Source organism: Haemaphysalis longicornis, unplaced genomic scaffold (genome assembly GCF_048455015.1).
Source record: "Haemaphysalis longicornis isolate Haplotype H1 unplaced genomic scaffold, Haemaphysalis longicornis Haplotype H1 scaffold_2, whole genome shotgun sequence".
Classification (NCBI taxonomy): Eukaryota; Metazoa; Arthropoda; class Arachnida; order Ixodida; family Ixodidae; genus Haemaphysalis; species Haemaphysalis longicornis.
This window is the reverse complement of record NW_027526295.1, coordinates 53,490,952-53,507,869: the sequence shown is the minus strand read 5'-3', so window position 1 is coordinate 53,507,869 and position 16,918 is coordinate 53,490,952. Positions and strand designations below refer to the sequence as shown.

The following is a 16,918-nucleotide window of genomic DNA, read 5'->3' as shown; positions in this document are numbered from 1 at the left end:
TGGCTTTCGGTATGGCTGCGTACAACGTGCATATTCGCAGCGTGCGTTTATTCCCATGCAAATGCAATGAGAAGGTTTGTGCTACGTCTCCGCGAAACGGCGCAGACGACGTTGTCCAGAGTACTCGAAGGCGACTTTTCCGCCCCGAATTTCTATCGTAACTAATGAACTGAATCTCAAAGCGAACAGTTACGACATGATTACAGCGTTGAATGCTTGATATACTTTCTAAGAAACGCAAGAAATAGTGTACGTGCCGGTTTTCAGTGTCATAAAGAAGCATAACCGATGAATATCTCCAAGCAGCTATTTATTGTTTTCCAACCCCTTCAGGCGTAAAGAACAAATGCTGGCCTACTCGGGGTGATGTTCCACGAACTGTAGAAAATTACTCTTACTCTCTGTCCTGGACTGAGGATCCCGCCCACTAACCAGCTCGATTTTACTGCAAACGTTTTCTCCTCCTCCGCCTCCGCCTCGTACTCTTGAGTGCAGTGTTACTATACCGCATATGTGAACATTGGGAAGGCATGGCTGTCGGAAATATGAACCGAAATCTCCGTCAAGATCAGAAGAAACATATTGTTGCTGTATTTTTACTGTAATTGTTACCCGTTCTGATCAAAAAGCATCCATACTGGTTAGAAGGCTGCACCAGCACGCGCCTATACACACCGTAGGTTATTTGGAACTCAACTTACATTTTTGCGCCCCATAGTGCTTGTCGTCACACTTTCATGCTATGACAACGTAAAGTGATGTGATACAATACTTTCGAGCGTTCGGCAGGTTGCAAAAACAGTTTTACCTTACATACTATCGATTACCAGGAATCGTAGTGCCTTCTGCCAAAGCCGAGAGCCCCGAAGGCCTGAAGTTTGTTTTGCTCTTGCATTTCGCTGTTGTGGGTTTTTAGACTCTGGATGTTCCCTTTGTTCGAAAGATTTGTAAATACAGAAGCTGACGCCTATAGCTCCGACTCTCCGCACAACACGGGCTTCACAGGAATGTGGCCACACCGTCAATGTTTCTTCCGAAGCCTTGTCGAAAACTATACACTAAATCACGCCTTGAGCTAGTGTATGGGATTGTAAGTCTTTTATTGTAATAAAAAGTTGCGCATACAAAACATCTGGTGCGGACAAACATCAAAAGTCGACCGAGCGCAAAGAAACAGCAGGTAGAGCGAGCCCGAGTGAAGCAGACGACAAATGCGTGAATCCCTAAGTTGACGTCACGAAGACGCCCTTTGCAGCGCCGCCTGTGGTCGCGCTCACCGCCAATACGGAAAAGAAGAGCGAAAAGAGCGCCTTCTTTTCGGCTACTGAATGCGCAGGCGCTCCGCGCAGACAGAACGTAGGTAGCTGTGATTGGCTGAAGCTTTACAATACACTTTGACTCTTCCGGTCGCGTTCGCCGCCTAAGTATGTTGTCGGCGAACAGCCGTTTTCACTACGTTGCCGCCGGGCATCGTTCGCTGCATCTCCGCCGACATTTCACTGAATAGAAGTTGGCCTTAATTTGAGAGATCTTGGCAACTATAAACGTTGGACCTTGCGTCCGATCATGTGCTGCCGCCCTGGGATGATTACCTTATCTTGGATGATCACGTTTCTCGACGTTGTAGTACCGTGACTTCATGCAACGACGATTACGACGACGACGACAAGAGACGCCAACAGTTCCAGTCACTCCCTAAGGGGCTTCGCTCCCAAAATGCGCCTTATTTGGAACCCGCGCTGGCACAATGACGAGGGAAAGCGCCAACGATTGAGCAACAACGATTGAGCAACACGCATCGCCTCGGGCAGCCATAACGCTTTTCATAAATGCGCCGTTGACGATGTTCATTAAAGCGAAGCTTTCGATGCCCTACTGATTTGCCCCTTCAAAGCAGGTACGCATAATTTACTGCTCCCATGAATTTCTTCGATATTTCCGATATATTGGCTTCATATTCTTCTGACATGAAGAGTTGATAACTACTCAATTTACCTTTTGACAGTAGAAATTGTATAAATGAATGAATAATGCTGACGTACACACTAAAAGCGTTTTTCTATAACATTATTGAGAAAGAATGACGCTGCCTGTTGTATATAGAAAAACCCATGCCCGAATATTATGAGTAGCGGTGCTATTTTTGATGCTATAGATATAGCGGTGCTATTTGCGTTACTATAGCAACTGATTGTACGGCTATACCAATAAACCATTTTTACTGCAGTAGACAAACGGCGAAGTCCAAGTATCTAGCATGTGGCACCGCCACTAACCCCAACCATGACGTCGCTGAACCCATGTTTCCTATGCTTTTATTGTATGCTCGGAGCTTCTTTAGCAGAGGCGGAATGGTAGGCAAAGCAAGCCAATCGAAGCCACCTCCGCTGATGCAGGCCATCCTGACGACGCTGTTGGAGCCAATGGTGCTGCTCATGGGCGTGGGCCTGGACGAGGTACACTTCGGGGCCCGCCTGCTGGCGACGGAGCTGCTCTCAAGCGAAGTCGTCGCGTACCGGGACCTCACGTCGCACGTGGGCAACGGAGCCTTGTCGGTACGATGTCAGCCTCGTATCACCGCCAATAGACAGCTGGCAACCCCTTTTGCCGATGCATATAAAAGTGGATGGCGATATAGCTTTTGTACATATTTCTTGACTTCAAATAATGCAATCGCACACATGCACATACAACACTATGCATGAATGTAGGTAACAATGTATCTGCTGTATAATGGATCAGTGATGTTCCATGCTAAGGCATCCCACAAGACTTTCAATAGACGTACCTGAACGTATACGTCAAAATGTTGTGTTTATTGATATTTTCTGCACATGGACGCGTTCGTTTCGCCGACATTTCCCATCTCGGGAACCTCCTGGGCGGGAATGCGGGCGATGCACGTAGAGGCTAGAGGTATATATAGCATCCCCTCTTAAAGTACTGTTTGTTACAGTAGAAAAAAACATCTTTATTACACAATCACTTTACACTAAGCGCAAGTTGCAACATTGTTCACGGTAATCTTCCCATCTGAGATTCGCAAATTTCAGTGGACCGGTTTAACAGCAATACCATTTTGTACATGAAATTTTTGCCTTCTTCCCAGCAGCGTCTTCATAAGCCTGACAAGGGCCACTTTCTCTGCGACTAAGGAATAAAATGAATTTCTGACTAACCACTTTGTCAGCTAAAATATCATCATATCTAGTTGTGATGTAGAAGCCACTACACAGGAACAAATACAAAGCCATACATTGCGAATCGAATTTGTCAAACTATTTCTGTTTCCGTTGCATAGACTCGATCGCTCAAATCAACACGTTTTTCAACGTTTATCTACTCGGTAAAGCAGCATTTATTTACAAAGCCTGGTAGAAACAAAGTACCCTGCGACATCTGTGACGGCCGCAACAACGTCCAGCAGTAACCCGTACTCGAGTTCGGATGTGATTGGACAATGTAGAAGATTGTAATTCAAACCACCTTCGGTTTCGGTTCTGTGAACAACACTATTGGAATTCGACATTACCCTTGGTTAGACAATCTGGACATCTCAGGAATCCGCCTATTCTGCTTATGACACGTTGTCGGCTGTAGAATGGGTCAGATAAGCCTGCGAGGAACGCTTAGTATAGTAACGTTCAATAGCTGAGGCGGGTACAGTGGTTGAACGCTCTCCGCGTCATCGCAAACACTGAACTGCGAGGCAATTCGCCCCTACTTTGGGAGCTTTCCTGGTTCGTCCATGTGTCGCAAGAGGCTTCTTGGCACCAAGCTGAGAGTAGGCTGCTTTAGTACTGTTCCCGCAAGCAATCGCTGGTTATCTCAACACCACGCCAACGAGAACTCGCCAGCGTGTCAGTGTCACTCTGCGCGCAGTCTGCAAACTACTTTGTTTAGCAATGAATGTGCCAGCGCAAAACTGCGAGTAAAGCACATTCCCTAAGTAGAGAAAAACACTAAAAACATGACCTATCATGAATACAAACTTTCCAATCGCGACATATTGCACCTAGTACTTTAGTCCCCTCCGGCATAGTCTGAGCGATGTTTGGTATGGAAATATAAAGTGTATATCGTATATCCTGTTGGATATTTTTGTGGTTTCAGCATTTCTAGCAGCTTAAATGACTATTTCTAAATAACGCTTGTGCCATAACCGTACCCCAAATTTTTATGCATATCTTTTCTCAAGTGAATGTGTTCCTTAGGCAGCAAAAGCAATCGCAAATGCGCCGTCGTGCCGGCGACCGCTGTACTAGTTACCCGCACACAAAAATACTCTTGTACATTGGTTTTAGGCTTTACAATAAAAGTTTCGGTTGTGTTTAACTTATTAGTACCTATATTAACTCTGTTGTCTCTTTTCCCGCCTTTAATTGGCCGTAGATATTTTACGCGAACCCTAGCCCGTGCACTTTTGTGGAGCTACTTTGACTGCACAGACTTTACTAAGCTCGATGCAGTATACGAAGTAACAAACTAAGGGCCCATTCTTTCAGGCGCTTAGTTTCCACCGAGCGAACCAATTGCGACGACGCTCTGGTGTTCGGCCGACTCACTCTGTCGGAGGGTCGGTAAACCAAGCAGTAGCGCAGTGAAGCCGAGCCTCACCGAGTAAAAGTCATACGAAACATCATAGACAATTGGTAGGGAGGATGCAGAGACAAGGACAGAACTTTCGAACTACTTTTTATTTAAATAAAGTCCCGTAAATGCTCCGAACGGGGTCAAAACATGGCCTAGGAATCCATACCGCAATTTGCTAAAATAATTCCACGATGTTTACAGATCGCTTCCGTGTGCATTTAGGTTTTTTTGTATGTTGATGACTTTTTGGTTTCGGGTAGCAGAGATAAAGAGGCGTTTTCCTGGATGCGTCGCAAATATCGGAGGTAATCAGGGGGTATTAGCTTCCTGGAGGTTTCGCACAAAGTGCTTTAGCAATGTAGTCTCAACATCTCGGACGTAAACCTTCCGTTCTCACTGTCACGTCAGTCAGATACGACCTTTCCAGCCGGAAACCGCTACTGCCGTTTAGCTCCACTCACAAGAACTGGTTAAGAGAGCCACTGCCAAAAGCGGTCACCGTGGTGCTCTGAAGAAAACATGGAATCACCTTACTGACACCAGTTCCGAATTCCAGGCGTTTCTCCAAAGGTAGGCCGGTCTTTAAGGTAGGCCAGCTGGCGCGATTCGCACAAAGTGGCCCACAAATCTAAGCAGACGGCTGCAGCCCCCTATCATTTCACAAAATTTGTAATATTTGGTAAGTGGGCCGGTGTTAAATTCAACATATCTGAGCCTGAAAAACTATCCGGGCTCTACGCTGACACATGCCCGATTTCAGGCGACAAGACAAAGCGCGGGGCATCAAAAGAGCGGTTTACCCGACTGCACACAGCCAAGTATTCAAGGATGCCAGCTTATGTTCTAACATATCGTAAATATAGTATGGACACTTTACATCTCGGCCACATTCACAACTCATTCATTCATAACACATTTTGCTGGAGCAAACAATATTTCCCAACACTTTACGTATGTTCATATATTAGTCCCCGTAGTGGACTTCAATGATGAACACCAAAACCAGCACGTAGACTCCAATGGAGGAGTCCAGTATAAGCTGTCGCCATCATGTGATATGCCTTATCATGACCGGTCTGGATCCGGACCGGTCATGATCTTGTATTGTCGTAACTGAATGATTGGGTGGATGAATCAACGGCTAGGGGAGCATAAAAATCGAGTAGAAAAGAGCACAGATGTGCATTTGGCCATCAATTGCCACGATTGCGAGTGCACGCCGCACTTTGAAGAATGCAGTGTTGTGTTCCATGACACGAATCAGCGTTAACGAGATACTGTGGAAGCCGATGAAATGCAGCGCGAGGGAAGCAACTGCGTTAGCACGACCTGCATACCTTTGACTGTGAAAGAGCAGATGGTATTGGGGTACAGGCAAAACATAATTGGATAAGTTTGGAGTCTGCGCCTTACACTTCGCAGTTAGACTGTTTATTTACCTGTAAGTGCTATTGCTTTGGCCTACATGTAATTCGTGTTGGAAGACGCAATTAGTTGGAAGTTGGCTCCTGTCCTTGTCCTTGCCACCAACAATTTTAATTTTTTCGCGCTTAAGGGTCTGCACCAAGGAGTATGAACTAGCTCTACACGACTATTTAACACTGGAACTTATTACAGCTATGGTGACGACGCTAAGGCATAGATGGCATGGATGATGATGATGGATGCTATAGCTTGCGATTACACTGTCAAATTTTGTAGAAAGTCTTCAAGAAGAACCTTGTAGCTCTTTGGCTCCTAAAAAGGAATACAATGAAGGCGTTTTGAGGCACTGGTAAAGGGGGTTCAAGCTCAGGCTTTCAAGTCCTCTTAATTTCTTTGAAACTATTTCCGCTCACTTCTTTTCAGGGGACGCACACGGGCAAAAAGGCGCATTAATTGTGGCGTAATGACACTGACGTTTCACACTTTATGAAGATTTAAGGTGCCTTGCCCCGATTATGATCACCACATGTCGCTTTGAACCAATCCTAAATCGATATTCTTGCATCTGTTTGGAAGGCCGCCGAACTCTGCGGCACAACTGCTCTGACATCCAGCTAGCTTCGAGACCTGCGTGGGTTTGAGCCGGTCAAACTGAAAACGATGCGTTCCTTCTCCCTCGACCGGCACCACGCATATTAAGCGCATGCGCGGCAAAAGTACATCAAAGCGCACACTTTTTTATGGTGCTTCTGGCACTTTTTGTTAGATGCGACGCATCTCTTTAACTCGCCTTGTCCCTCCGGCGTCTTCCGTAGTGCGTAGTCCGCATCCCTCCCCCATTCTCCTCGCCGCGCCAAATGCGCGCTAACGCCGCTCTCACCGCAGCGCCATTTTCAATTCAATTCAATTGAAAATGGCGCTGCGTGTTAGTGCTCGCTCCCGTCGCCGTGCCAGCTGTGCGTCAGAGCGCGTTAGCGCTCGGTTAAACATCCAACACATGCGCGTGCGCTGCTCTCTCTCATTCCCCTCGCCGTTAACGCGCGGTACATATAAACGCGGTAACTGCGCCGCTCCGCTCAGTCGTTCCGCCGCTTCGATGACATCCGATGACCACCGATGATTTCAATGGAGACTAACAGGCCTGCTATCGCGATGGTCGGCGCAACCGTAACAAGCACCGGCCAACCCGATACAAGAAATGCTAGCACAACAAATTGCTAGCCACAACAAATTGACACGCTAAATGGAAACAACATAACGGAAGCGCAACGGAAACCCCCCAATGCGTCGCATCTACCCATGGTTCTCCTCGCGGGAAGATGGTGTAAATTTTCTTGTTTCAGACGGTCTGGATGCGGGGGAAGTAATTTTTAATTGAGCTGGTTGGTAATATATAAGCTTGTCCTAAATTGTTTTGAAGCCAATGAAAAGAAGGACGGCTTGCTTGGACCAAAAGAAGTGCCGTCAGGTTAGCGGAACGGAACCTCCCGCCCCTGATACCGAGCTCTCAGCGGAAGTAACCATAACTGATGCCATCAACCATGATGTAATCTATAATCGTCCACACGATGCTTAATTTAAATAGTTTCCTCATTTTAAAAGTGGCAGTACGAAGCCACCGGACCGAGACATCGCAAGACATAAATTTGCTGTCAGTGAATAAAACGAGGAAACAGAAGTGTTTATTCGGCGAGAGAAGACTATGTTACTTAGTCCTACGTGAAGTACATTTACCGTTGACCAGTAATTCGTGCATGCCATCCCAGATGCGGACCCGGCGTGTGATCACATTCGCGCTGTGTGGATTCGCCAACGTCAGCTCACTGGGGGTGGCATTTGGCGTGATCAGCACCATTGCACCCAACCGGTCCACCGACCTGGCTAGTATCGGCTTCAGTGCCCTGGTCGCCGGCTGCGTGGCAAACTATCTTACCGCCTGCACCATCGGCAAGTATAACCACGACACGGAAATTCTTCCTCTCCACTTCAGACACTCTGACTGCATGTTGACTTGTGGGATCATGGATAGATATACTGGGCAGCAATTTCGGCGGAAACAGGATGTGAAATAGGTTTGCTTAAGGCGAAAGACCTAAGTGACGAGATGTGCGCGCAAAAGAGGTGTTGTTGTCAGGTAGAACAATTACCACGGCAGTAAATAATGACAAACTGAAAATGTAGGAATCGGTGTCCCAGAGCATACGTAGATACATATTGTCACGATACCAAAGACGACGCAGTTGCCTTCAAGAAAAACAAGTTTCTTGGAGCGAGCTTGTGCTCCCCTAATCACTCAAAGAATACACAGGCGGCGAGGCAGCAGTCGACAAAGTGACGTACGCAAGCGAGCGTCGGCAATCTGATTGCCGCGGCGTCTGCTCTACAAGCTTTTATCTTTCGGCGCGAGTATTTCTCGAAGCGTCGATTTACATCTAGAACATTGTAGATCAAAGAAGACTATTCGAGGCTAGTGAAGGTAGGACGAAACGCTCTCCTTATCGGAATGAGATAACCCGTGCGGCATAAAAATAAAGAATGGAACACGCGCTTCGCTTGGGCCACAGATAACGCAGCCGGGCGCGGCCCGGCACTAAAAACAAAACATAAACAAACAAACCCAATGCCTAGTTCATGGCAATATTCATATACAAATCGTTTAGGCTGAACGCAAATTGAGTGACATTGGTGTTCATACGGGAATCGAACACGGGTGTCCATTGTTAGATCCGAGTGCACTGCATACGTGACCATCTGCACGTGGCGAGCGGGGGGTAAGAGAGTTATTCTGGTACGTGCGTCTATGACGTCATATCGCGTGGCCGAACGTGACAGCACGCGACTATTACAAGTGCTCCCCACCCATTGTCTGGTTCTAGGGAAGCGGTAAAATTAAGTGTAGCCAGTCTGTCTGTCGATGTAGTTCGGGCCAAAAGAGAAAAAAACAAGAGCGAAGAAAGATACGCAGACGCCGTATAGTAGTGTGGAACTCCTCGATACGCATCGCAAAAAAAATTCATTATGCGTTGGCCTTCAAAGCACATTAGCGGAATGATAGGCTCAGAATAAATTATTTGAGGTGCGGCAGCAATGAGGTAGCAAACACAAGTTCTAAATACGTGGAAACTGTTCGCTCAAAGTGAAAGTCGATGATGTGGCTTCATTTGGTGACAGAGACGGAAGTATAAAATCTGCCTGAGCGCAAAACAGACACGTGGGCGACGCGTGGTTTTGTACTGTTCCCTGCGGGTCCCGATCTGTTTTGCACGCGTGACTTTTCTCAGCTGCCTCAGTTTTTGACATACATATTCAGTAAAGCAAAGGATAGCCGACTTTTCGGGCTCCCTCTGGGACCCAGCACGAGGCACCTGTTACAGCCGATGTTTGCGTGTACTGTGCGACACCACGGACGCCGAGCACCCACTTCTGTGCGAGGCAACGCCATGTCCGGGAAAAGAGAGATCCTGGTGGTTTAGCCAACGCCGAGTGCTTGGACCTTTTATGCCCCTTGGTGAAGGCAACACACCAATCTGGCCTCCACTTCTCGCAGGCGGCACCTTTGGTCTGACCCGTCCGGGAGGAATCGCCGTCGCCTTTCCCTGCCCCCGCTTCATCTTTGACTTTCCTATATTCTTTCTAACAACTTTTCTGTCGTCTCATTCCTTTTAAGTTTCCATTTTTCCCGGAGGATAGGGTTAACCTTGTGTGGTGAGCAACCGTTAGTCCTGCCATATTCGGTTATAGTCATGGGGTAGTGCGGGCGTGGGCGCTACTTGCTCCCGAGTTCCTGGCCCGTCCCCTTGTTGGGCTCCATGGTTGGTGGATGAGAGCATGGGGGAACCAATTTTTCATTTCACGGCTTCCTTTTTCGTTCAAATGATCTCTCTCGCAAAAGAGGGGGCACGGTTGTTACCACTAAGTTTTTCACTAAAAATGTAAGCAACTTTCCACGCTCCCACGTGGTACACAGTAATGACGCAGAGAAAACCGCCCGACCTGTCACGCCATTTGTAGTGGCAAACACTAATGATCACCATTGGTGAAGGCTACAAGGTTAAGAAGATTGCAAACGGAGACATCCTTCTGGAAGTGCTCTACAAACATCAGCATGACAAGCTGCCATAACTAATGTCTTTTGGAGAAATCCTCGTTTCGGTCAGTAAACACCGGTCACTAAATAAAGTCGGTGGGGTGATCTCAGACGACGACTTAAATTATCTGACTGAAAAGGAGCTCTTAGAACGTCCAGAAGGAAGAGCAGTACGTCAGGATTGTCTATCAAATCAAAATCAAACAGGAAACCAAAGAAATCGAGACTAAGCACGTCGTACTAATCTTTGCATCAAGCATACTTACAGAATCTGTGGAAGTAGGCTACCCTACAATAAAACTTAGACACTACACACTAAATACACGCCTATGCTAGAAATGCCAACAATACGGTCCCGGCTCGCAGAGCTGCCATGGCCAATGGACATGCGCCAAATGGGCCTCCCGCGAGCACCCTGCTGAAAATGGTGAAAAGGCACCATACCTCTGTGTGGGCTGAGAGGGCAGCCACGCAGCATATTCTCGTGTTTGCCCAGCATGAAAGACGAAAAAAAATACTCACTTTCAAAGTGTCAGAAAACATGACATTTCTAAAAGCAAAGAAACGACTTTCACCGGTGCAGTACCACGCCAACTCCATTTTGGTGCTACACAGCGCGGCATCACAGCGGTCTTCGGCGCCTTCTGAGGCCACACAATGTGAGGCTGAAGCAAAGCCCCCCGCGCCCCGGTGAAAGAGGCTAGCGCTGCGCCACCGCCTCCAAAGCTTGCTGCACTGACCTCCTGTTCGGCAGTCTCCAAGGACTCACCCCATACGGCAAGGGCGAACACTTCAAGACCCGTGTGTCCTGCACGAACCTCCAGAGTCTTTGACGAGACCATGGGCACAAGTGAAGGAGGTTATAGGTCGTGCACTTTGTAAGGGCGCAGGAAACTTCCTAGAAAATGCAAAAAGAAACAAGCATCGAAAAACAGGACCAAAAACCTAATTATCACTTCATAGAAAGCAAATGGCATAATTAGTGCACTGGAATTGCGGAGGAGTGTTAAACAAATTAAATAACGTCAAAGACATTCACCACTGACTCACCTGTGGCCTTAACTGTTCAAGAAAGAAACTTGGGTCCTAAACACAAGAACTTACTAAAAGGGTACCACCTCTTCCGTTGCGACCGAGAGCAGACCAGCAGGCTCTCTGGTGGCGCTGCAATAGTTGCCAGAAAAGGTATCGCAGTGCGAGAACACGAACTGCTAGGTTAGGCGCAGAAGCGGCCACATTAACAATGTGCTGCTTCTACCTCGAACCACACCTTACAATTGATTAATTGATTGAAGCTTTATTCATTTTTTGTAGAACAACATACGCAAAAACAGTGTTGTACCCAATAGCCAGAGGCTAGTTTTAGGTTCACAAACAAAATACAATGGTGTCACTTCGGTCGCATGAAATCGTAGCTTCCTAATTAGTGTTCAACAAACATCAAGTATTTATATATATATATATATATATATATATATATATATATATATATATATATTATATATATATATATATATATATATATATATATAGCGAATCAGAATAGGCCATGAGGGGCTCGTAGAAATAACACAGAAATAAGGGTTGGCAGTCAAGAAAAACCTCGGAAAGCAAAGGGGAGGTTGTGGTAGGTCATTGAAACAGATAAAGAACTTGGAAAGAAAGAAAGAAAGCGGAGAAAAAATGCCCGCAATGCTGACCGACGCGTCCACCTTCTGAAATAAAGTTTTGTTATGTTATGTTATGTTATTTATTTATACACGCACATACACACAGGCATAAATATTCACACACATAATTACAGGCGAGGTAGGCTTATACACCGACTATACAAGAACATGGGCTTTTAAAGAATATACATTGCACATATACAAAACACAAGATGTTGGTACATATGCAAACTACATTCGCACTATATATAGAGCCAACTGAAGCCTCGCACAGGCCTCAAAATAAAATGAATGTGGGTTAAGGAGGCTTGCACTTAGTACATAGTGTGTTGGAAGAAAACGGAATGAGCAGTTAAGTAGCAAAAGCTCCACACTCGTATTATCACTCATTTTTGCTAGGTTTCTTTATGCAAGTTTAATAACACTACAAGCCTTAGAAGGCCTACTAATCCCATTTCAAGAGCCGTTTTTAATAGTTGGACATTTTAATGACCAGACTTCTTTTTGGGGGCGTGAAAAGACTTACGTAAAGGCCAGATTTTATAGGTTTTTTTTTCAGTAATGCCTGTCTTCTCAACACCGGCAAGCCAACATACTGCTCTCCAAGCTCAGATAAGATGATCACTATAGATCTGCCCTTTATTTCGCCCTCTGTCTGCGGCTATTTTAATTGGGCTATCATTGACAATCCATATGGGAGTTATATACTTGTGGTCGTCAACGTAACATCAGAACCAACAATTGTGACAACAAAACCATGCCGCGGGAAACTTCAGTCTGCCGACTGGGGACTTCCGAAGTGAATTTAGGCAAACTATTTTCTGATACTGTAAGCATTGAAGAACCTAATGAAGTGTTTACGTCCTGCATCCTTAATGCAGCACGCTTACTATTCCACAGTCCACGGGAGTGGTAACGCAAAACCCCAAAGTGTGGTGAACCGGAGAATCTATGGAGGCGAAACTGCAGCAAAATAAACCATGGACAGTCTTTCGAAGGTACCCAAGGCAAAAAACCTCACACATTTAAAAAAGAAAATAGACAAAACAAGGTACCACTACCGCAATACCGAGAAAGCCCAATAGTAAAATTGTCTCGTCCATAAACAGATCAGTCACATAAACAAATTACGAGAGCCACTTCATAAGCTGAACGGGACACACTCCCTCTCCAAACTTTTCCTATTATTACCACTGCATCTACAAAAAAGCATAGAAGAACCGGCAGATATAATGTGTGAACATTTCTCCAGAGTTCCGACTTTCCCACACTACGCAGGATCGTTCTTAAAGTACAGAAACACAACAGAGAAACAAAGAGTGCCAACTTGTGGTGCACAAACGAATCATACAACAGTTTGCGCAGCAAATTCTGAAAAGAGCTTCATCGACCGGTGAGCTGACCGCCCCCGGCCCAGATATATACATTACGAAATGCTCGCACATCTCGTGGTTTCTTCTGTTGAAGCACTTCTGAAGTCTTTCAACAAAATTTGAGAACCGGAAAAGATGCTGGAAGCTTGGAAAAAAAGCATTTATTGTATCATTCTGGAAACCTGAAAAGCTGCCACCCGCTCCTAGTAGTTATAGACCTTTACCAGCTGTCTAGCAAAAACGTGTCAACTTGTCGTGAACACCAGATTACGCTTTGCCCTACAATCAAAAGCACTGATGCATGTTCACTAGTGCGGTTTGAAAAAACGTGGTCAACATTGCAACATCTTTCAGCCTCAAAAATGCCGTACGAGAAGCATTCATACACAAACAACACTGCCTTGCCACATTCTTCAACCTAGACATGGCTTACGACACACCATGAAGGTTTGGAATCATGCATGATCTAGCAGAATTAGGCAACCGAACAAGAAAGCTCAATTGCCTGAAGGACTTCATGGCAAACCGTTCATTAAGGGCGCCTAAGTTCAACCCTCTGGAAGATACTTGAACAGCAGAATGGGGTGCCTCAGGGCTGTATTGTAAGCACAACATTATTTATCATAAAAATTAACTCCATATCAAAACTAATGCGTCTATATGTTCCCTCTATGTTGATGATCCTAGATAACTTGCACATCTTCCAATAAAGCGAGCTGTGAGAACGTTCAGTTTACTATCAACAGACTAACAAAGTATGCAGACCGAAATGGTTTTCAGTTTTCACCACACAAAACAGTTCCTACTCCTTTCTCACTCAAACGAGGCTTACAGACTAATCCCACCCTACACCTCAAGGAAATCATCTTACTCATACAAAAAGAACAAAAATTTCGCAGCATTAGGTTTGACGAAAATTTACTTTGCTGCTCAAATGAATATGCTAAAAAGAAGGTATACACAGCTCTAAGCATATTTAAAGTCCTGTCACATAAACATTGGGGTTGCGGCAGGGTCTGCTTTTTGCAAATTTATACTTCAGCTTTACGCTTCTGCTTAGACCATTGTTTATGTATGTTTCAGCCGTACAATCCTCCTTGCAACCTTGTACCAACTTCACAATTTAGGTTTGCGTCTCTCGTCTTGGGCAAATAGGACGTCACCCATAAACAGTCTTTACGTCGAAACTAATGAACCACCTCTCACGGGTCGAAGGACGATGCTGACAAGCTCATGCATCCTAAAGACCTGTTCACTGCCAAAACATCTGTGTTACCTTATAGTTACAAAATTCCTGTATAGGACACTGTTTAATAATAAACCTCAAGCTACCAGAACATTGCTCCTTCGGTTTGAAGAAAAATGCCAAGAACTCAGTATGCTGGACACGTTATCTCAACTTACTCAGAAATATGACCGACAGCAATGTTTGTATACATTTCGTCTGTCTGTGACTTCGTGGCTAAGGCGTTGCGCTACTGAGCACGAGGTCGCGGGTTCGATTCCCGGCCGCGGCGGCCGCTTTTCTGATGGAGGCGAAAAGCAAAAACGCCCGTGTGTACGAGATTTCGGCGCACGTTAAAGATCCCCAGGTGGTCAAAATTAATCCGGAGCCCTCCACTACGGCGCGCCTCATCGCCTGCGTTGCGTCGGCGCGTTAAAACCCTACAATCAAAAATGTCTGTGACTTCACATTAACCCACCTTCAGTAAAGTAGACACCACGCGAACAAATCGTACAGGAGTTTTTGGCGCTAAACGAAAAATACAAAGAACACAAGGCCTTTTACACAGATGGTTCCAGAACACCATGCTGTGTTGGGAGTGCATTAGAGCAATAAACATGGGAGACGGTGATCAGCCTTCCTCAATGCGCCTGAATTTTTACAGCGGAATGTTGCGTCATTGCTGTGGCTGCAGAAAGAATATTTTAAATCTAGAAACAGTGTTATCTACACAGGCTCTCTCAGCGCAATCATAGTACTACATTACAAAAATGCAGCTAAAACCTTGATAGCGGGAACAATACGCAGTTTAGTAACAGACAAAACGCAAGGACGGGAAATTACGTGGTGCTGGGATTGTAGCCGTATTGGAACAATTGTAAATGAGCGAGCAGATGCATGTTGTGCCACACAGGCAGGTAATTGCATAATAAAACATGTACAGATTCCTCAGGGCGACTTTATGAGATTGATACGGAGCAAACTGACAGAAAAATGACAGTCCTCATGGGTTCAAGAAACTAACAACAAACTTCTCATAGTTAAACCCACTCTAGCAGAGTGGGCATCAAGCACATATAAATAACGACGCATAGAAGTTAATTTATGTCGTCTCCGAATGGGAGATCCACATCTGAGACACAATTTTTTTCTGACGAACAAGATAATCTGACATGTCAAGAATGTGACCAAGAGCTTACAGTAAACCTTATCTCACTCTTATATAGGATTTTTGAGTTCCTGAGAAAAAAAAAACACATTTTAGGCTATTCTACAACGAATTCCATTTATCCCCAGCCTACTCCGAAGGGACAAGGCAATAGTTAAATTTTCCACTGTTTATAGCTTTTTAAAGAAACAGCGCTCCTAAAGGATCTACTATGTTTAAAGCAATGAGTCATTATAGAGAAGACAAAACACAAAACCTTCTCTTTGGCGCATGATAGCCTTCGATGCTATCATGGGCAACACAGCGCAACACAGCACAGCGTAACACTTGTTTCGTGGTTATAGCAATACAACAATCTCTTTCCAAGGTAGCTATGTATGCCTACGTGCACAAAATTTCTACTCACCAACGAAAGGATCGTAGTTGTAATAAAAGGCCACTTTAAAGGCTACGATGATAAAATACCACTCTTTATTTTGAAAGAACTAGCCTCCGGTAAATCACGCAGCTCTATTTCAGTCAGAAAAAAACTTTTGCCAAAGGAAAAACAATTGGAAAACTTTTCAAAGTCCTCAGCAGAGATAGAGGTAACAGAAAAAAACAATACAAATCAATACTTTACCTGCACGTTTGCCCTTAGGTGACCCCACAAATAAAAGTCAGGCCCCGCTGCAATCGCGAATTAAATATGCTTGTAATATGTTGATCCTAATGGCGGAAGAGCGTCTGCGGCCACACAGCGCCACAAGTAATGTTTCTTGACAGTGGCTTTGGTGCGCTAGTGCTAATCGTAAAACATGGTTCTGCGACGTCATAAGGATCTCCTAACCGTGGCTGTGCAGTGTGCAGGGGTAATTTGCTTTTATTATTATCTAGCTTAGTCACTGGAAGCTTGTAATAAAATGTGTGCCATCGCTTTCGGGACTAAGCAGTCCTTTTATATATGATAATTTTATTTAATTTTCATTGCCTTTGTATGGCCTGCACTAATACACAAAATAGTTAAAACGTGCTCTTTCGTTTCTGTTTTTGCAGGTACCATAATAACAGCCACAGCGAACCCAGTCCTGGGAAGATTTAATGCCACTGACTTCCTCCATGGTTGAGGAGACTGTGCACAACCAAGAATACAAGTGTGATGCGGCAATCAACACTATTATAGAAAGGACACACGAAATGTCTTGTACGCCTAGCTTACGCAATTTTTTACAATGGCCAATTTTGATAGACTGTTCGCGTTTGTGAACACCTCACTGTTCACTGGCCCCATGTTGTTAAGCAGTGTATGATGGCTGTTATTCTCTTATTTAGATATAAATATGCATGTCCCTTACGATGTATAAACAATATTCACTTGAAGATTACTGTTTGTTACGT

The 16,918-nt window shown here is 45.1% G+C and overlaps 1 protein-coding gene across 1 annotated transcript in view; it reads left to right on the top strand.

Annotated features, from left to right (window-relative positions):
- The window catches only part of LOC144167973 (sodium/nucleoside cotransporter 1-like), a 70,031-nt gene extending 53,384 nt beyond the window's left edge, over window positions 1-16,647 (top strand). The window contains exons 11-13 of the mRNA XM_077697082.1: window positions 2,397-2,555; window positions 7,785-7,965; window positions 16,577-16,647. Of these exons, the coding sequence (XP_077553208.1) occupies window positions 2,397-2,555; window positions 7,785-7,965; window positions 16,577-16,647 (411 nt within the window). The remainder of the gene's footprint in view (window positions 1-2,396; window positions 2,556-7,784; window positions 7,966-16,576) is intronic.
- The last annotated feature ends 271 nt before the right edge of the window (window positions 16,648-16,918 follow it).